The following is a 4,561-nucleotide window of genomic DNA, read 5'->3' on the forward strand; positions in this document are numbered from 1 at the left end:
TACCAAAGACTAACAAGGTCTAGGCGTGCCGCATAGTAAATAATTGATAGATGATTGGATTTATTAATTATATTTACAGAAATTCAATTTCATTAAAAAAAAAACAAAATTAATTTTAATCATCTTTATATTTCGAGGATTAATTTTATAATTTTCAATGTGGAAATATCTTGCTGTAAATGAACAAGAAATTGTACTACCAAATAAATTTTATAATGTAGTCAATTAAAGTAATATTTCCTGTGTTTGGAATTATCAAGCAATCTAAGAACAGACAAACAGTATCCAGTCTTGTGACGCTGGTTGAAGTACTCCTGTAATCGTACTGCAAAAGTATATCATATAAAAAATTGTCCCGCAAAGACAAAATTAAATATTAAATTGTACTCATTCATATGGCATTTTTAAAACATTTTTGTTTTCTATCTCGGTTCTACAACTTCTCTTTCTATTTTATTTTCTCTCCTTTATATTTTCTCAATCAAATTTCATTAAAAATAATTATGTTTGAACAAATAGTATTATAAGTGATAAAATTATTTCTTCAATTATTTAACTTCAAATTTAAAATGATCCTATATCAGTTAATTAAGTTATTTGGTGGTATTTTGTGTCTGGTGTCTGAAAAAAGTATATAATTTCTCTTAAATATTAGTTGCCTGGCCTCAGTTGAGTTTCTTCTCTTTCTCTCTCTTCCTCGTGCAGCTCTCTACACTCACGAGATCTTGCTCTTTTCTGTCAAAAAGCAAAAATAATAAATTTTCTGAAAGTGCACTAACTCATCTTTTTGTATACGATACATATCTGCTTGTGGGTGTTTATCTGTTCCGCTTCTGCACAACACCGACCCCTCAACCTTTCCCTTTATAATCCCTCCTTGAATTTTGTGCAACCAAGGTTGCCTTTTCCTTCCCAATTGGGTTGCTTCTCATACACACGCCCACACACCATTTTTTCACTTCCCATTATGATTCTATAGCCTTTTAATGTTTTTTTTATCGATAAATGTTAATTTTACTAATTTTTGTTTGTAAGAAATTTAAACCCGTCACATCTCTCCTTTTCTCTGGCCTCTTATATAACCTTGACTTTGTTCCCTTTCGTTTAGCAAACACTAAGTTATTATGGATTCGAATTCGCGTTACCATGTTCAGCAGCAACACCAACAACCCAATTCTGGGTTACTTCGATTTCGCTCTGCCCCTACCGCGAATTTCAAACAACAAGGCGAAGTTGCTGCCAATACTAATGGGAACGCATGGGAGGGCTCTGAACCATTTTTGAGATTCTTGAATTCCGGGGACACCCACGATACGACGTCGTCGCCTACCTTACGAGAATTCGTGGATAATAAGGTTTCTAATAATAGTAAACCTGCGAAGGAGTCATCAGCATCATCACCTCTGAGTCGCATGAATTCCCAACAGGGGTATAGCGCTTCTATGTTACCCTCTCGGAGTACTGTAACTTCAGCTATGATGTTGGGTTCTATGGGAATCGATCAAAGTGCGAAAAGCTTTGATTCCAATTCTCTCAGGCAAAGTAGCTTCCCTGCTGGCCATTTCTCTAACAACATCTCCTTTCAGAACGGTACCCTACTTGTTTTGTATTCAGTTTTTTTGTTGAATCGTTTCTTTTTCTCCACTTTTTAGGTCATTTTTATGTTTTCTTCGATGTCCATACGTTTTTTAAGCACCACATGGAAAATATTTTATGCTGGATGAAATAAAATTTGTGGAAGATGGTTTGTAGCTAGACTGAATTCAATTGACTTTTGAAATTAGACAGCAATGATATATTGAAGTGGTTAGATATAAAATTATTTATGATTCGCAGACCAAGATTCGATTTTTGAAGAGTTAAATAAATGCTTGATGTTAAACAAAAAGCTGTGGTGCTTGTACGGAACACAATATTGGGAATTTAAGCTTATGTTTTTTCATACTTTTGCAGTAACTTGAGTTTGAGAATCTATATGCTTTTGACATACACGTTGACATATATTGTGTTGTAAAGAAGAAAGTCTTCATTCTCGGTTATAGTTTTTTTAGGAAACAACTCGAACTTGCGACCTTTTTTCTTTTTTTCCTTAATCATTCAATCTATCTTATATCTTTCTTTTCGGCTGTTATTGAGAAGTAATTTATGTTTGTAAATTACAGGGTATGATGCTATGAAAGGTGTTGGAAACTATAGTGGGGTCAATGGCAATGATGGTGAACTTAGTCTATCTATGAACAGAATGAAGAATCACATTAGCTTCTCATCAATAAGTCCTTCTTCTTCCTTGGGAATGCTATCACCAACCTCCAAAATGGGCACGGAGGGTATTAGGGTAACTAGACCTGAGGATGGGAGACAGGGAAGTTGCAATGGTGATGCTCGATATTATGGTCCTGGATTCCCTTATGCTTCTTGGAATGAGCCCTCACACCCCAAAAGACAGCGAAGTAGTAATGATGAGTTACTTTTTGATTCTCAGGTATGTAGAAATTTTAATTTTCGTATTGTGTATTTCTAGTTTCAATTAGTGTTCTTTATGCAAATTTGCTGGCGTACTCAGAATGGAGAGCCAGGAAATCAAGTTCAAAGGCTTTCGCATCATTTGAGTTTGCCAAGAACGTCGTCGGAGATGTTTGCTATGGATAATTTGCTTCAGTTCTCAGATTCTGTTCCTTGTAAAATCAGAGCAAAGAGAGGCTTTGCTACTCATCCTCGAAGCATTGCCGAAAGGGTAAGGACTCAGGTTTCCTTGTAAAATATATATAATCTATATTTTCCAATCTCAGATTCTGTTTCCTTGTAAAATATATATAATCTATATTTGCCAAAACTTATTTTTAAAAAACATTTGATACAATGAAGCCGAGGGGATTAAATACGACTCACGTTTATGGGTCTTTCTTTCACTTATGATGTTCAATATTTCTATTCTTCAACGATGTGAATTTCACCTTATACTTGTACTACAACAGTAAGAGATTATTATTTTCAGGTGAGAAGAACAAGGATCAGTGAACGAATAAGAAAATTGCAAGAGCTTGTTCCAACCATGGACAAGGTAAGATCCATCACACAATTTTATTTGTCCTATGATTAATAGTGTATTTTGTGTTTGTAATGTTAACATTCTTGAGTTATTGGCAGCAAACTAGCACAGCAGAGATGTTGGACTTGGCTTTAGACTACATAAAAGATCTTCAGAAACAATTCAAGGTACTCAATGGCAGAAGGAAGTTTGATAACCATGCCATGCAGTTAATGACTTTTTCATGTATGCACTGACGTTTTTTTTAATACCTTTATGGTTTATGCAGACTCTGAGCGATAAACGGGCTAAATGCAAATGTATAAACATGCAGAAGTCAGAAGCAGATCGAGTTGCTTGAGTTTCTTTTGTACAGGTAATAAAAGGAACTATGCAAAACTTGAATAGGACCCGGGTTTTATATTTTGACGTGCTGAAAAATCAAATAGATCAAGAAAGCTAATATAAGATGCAGAAAGCCAGCTTTTAACTCTTCATTGCTACATTGTGTATTTTGAGTTAACGGGGGTTCCAGCCACACAGACAATAAATCATAATTCTGTATACAAAAATTCTAAGGAATTAATTTTAGCGTTATTCTTTTTCCCCCTATAGTTATCAAAGACTTGGCAGAATTTGGATTAGTACTATGTGTCGTTTGTTATTGAATTGATGCATTATAAATGAAATGACTCGAGTAAGCTTGTCTTAATACATATTATCTTAGATATAAATGAAAATGAACATTGACTATTCTTTTTTATGGAGAGCAATTCAATATTGCAGAGATACTTTGATTTTCTCATTTTATTGTTAGGGCTGCCAGGTTGTTTGAAGAAATTAAAAAGTGATGCAGGTATGACCGAATAAGCCATGAGGTACTCCACGCTTGGATGGATACTTAAACAGAGATTCCGGGAATGGTTAAAGAATTTGACGTAAAAGATTGATTGTTACACTCAAAATAGCAAATAGGTTGAAATCAAGTAATCAACACGGGCTTCAATTCAACTTGAAAGATAAAGACGAAAAACAGAAGTCGTTTTAAAGGGTTTCATTTTATGAACAAAAAATATCATTTGAATTTTGACATTTAGGGTCTATTACATGAATGATGTGGGGAGCAAATGTTAGTCTCATCTGGCCAACTTGCTTGTATTGCAACAAAGTCATGTCGATTGGAGGGCCCTTATATAATAATCCCAAACAAAACCGTTCAATACCAAGTGTAATTCGCTTCAATCCGGTCGTGTTCATAGTAGATTATCCAGTTAAATGTTAATTTGTTGACAAATGTATCAATTCGTCTAAGTAGCATTTTAAAATGGTAAGACGAGTATCGAGTCCACAAGGATTTTGACAATATTCAGGGTTTATATATATCCGATTATAAGCAATTAATGAATTCAATAGAATATTTGCAACATGTGACGTTTAATTGTAAATTTGACATAAAATTAAACTATAGAATTAGCATGTGTAAGGACGAGAAAACAAACACTCAGAACAATAAAATGATGGTTGATGTATAAT

General features: G+C 34.1%; 1 protein-coding gene across 3 annotated transcripts; it reads left to right on the forward strand.

The window, feature by feature from the left end:
- The first annotated feature begins 624 nt into the window (after positions 1-624).
- LOC100814652 (transcription factor bHLH130) lies at positions 625-4,345 on the forward strand. 3 transcript variants are annotated; one of them, XM_006576782.4, is made up of 7 exons: positions 654-1,590; positions 2,163-2,482; positions 2,564-2,734; positions 2,996-3,061; positions 3,148-3,216; positions 3,318-3,404; positions 3,846-4,345. In XM_006576782.4, exons 1-6 carry the CDS (start codon positions 1,125-1,127, stop codon positions 3,387-3,389), a joined length of 1,164 nt encoding a protein of 387 aa, XP_006576845.1. In that variant the 5' UTR covers positions 654-1,124; the 3' UTR covers positions 3,390-3,404; positions 3,846-4,345. The 3 variants fall into 3 exon arrangements, with proteins under 3 accessions (XP_003521194.1, XP_006576845.1, XP_006576846.1); XM_006576783.4 differs by having other exon boundaries at positions 3,855-4,345; XM_003521146.5 differs by having other exon boundaries at positions 625-1,590; positions 3,318-4,270.
- The last annotated feature ends 216 nt before the right edge of the window (positions 4,346-4,561 follow it).

The sequence above is a fragment of the Glycine max genome, chromosome 3, assembly GCF_000004515.6.
Source record: "Glycine max cultivar Williams 82 chromosome 3, Glycine_max_v4.0, whole genome shotgun sequence".
Lineage (NCBI taxonomy): Eukaryota > Viridiplantae > Streptophyta > Magnoliopsida > Fabales > Fabaceae > Glycine > Glycine max.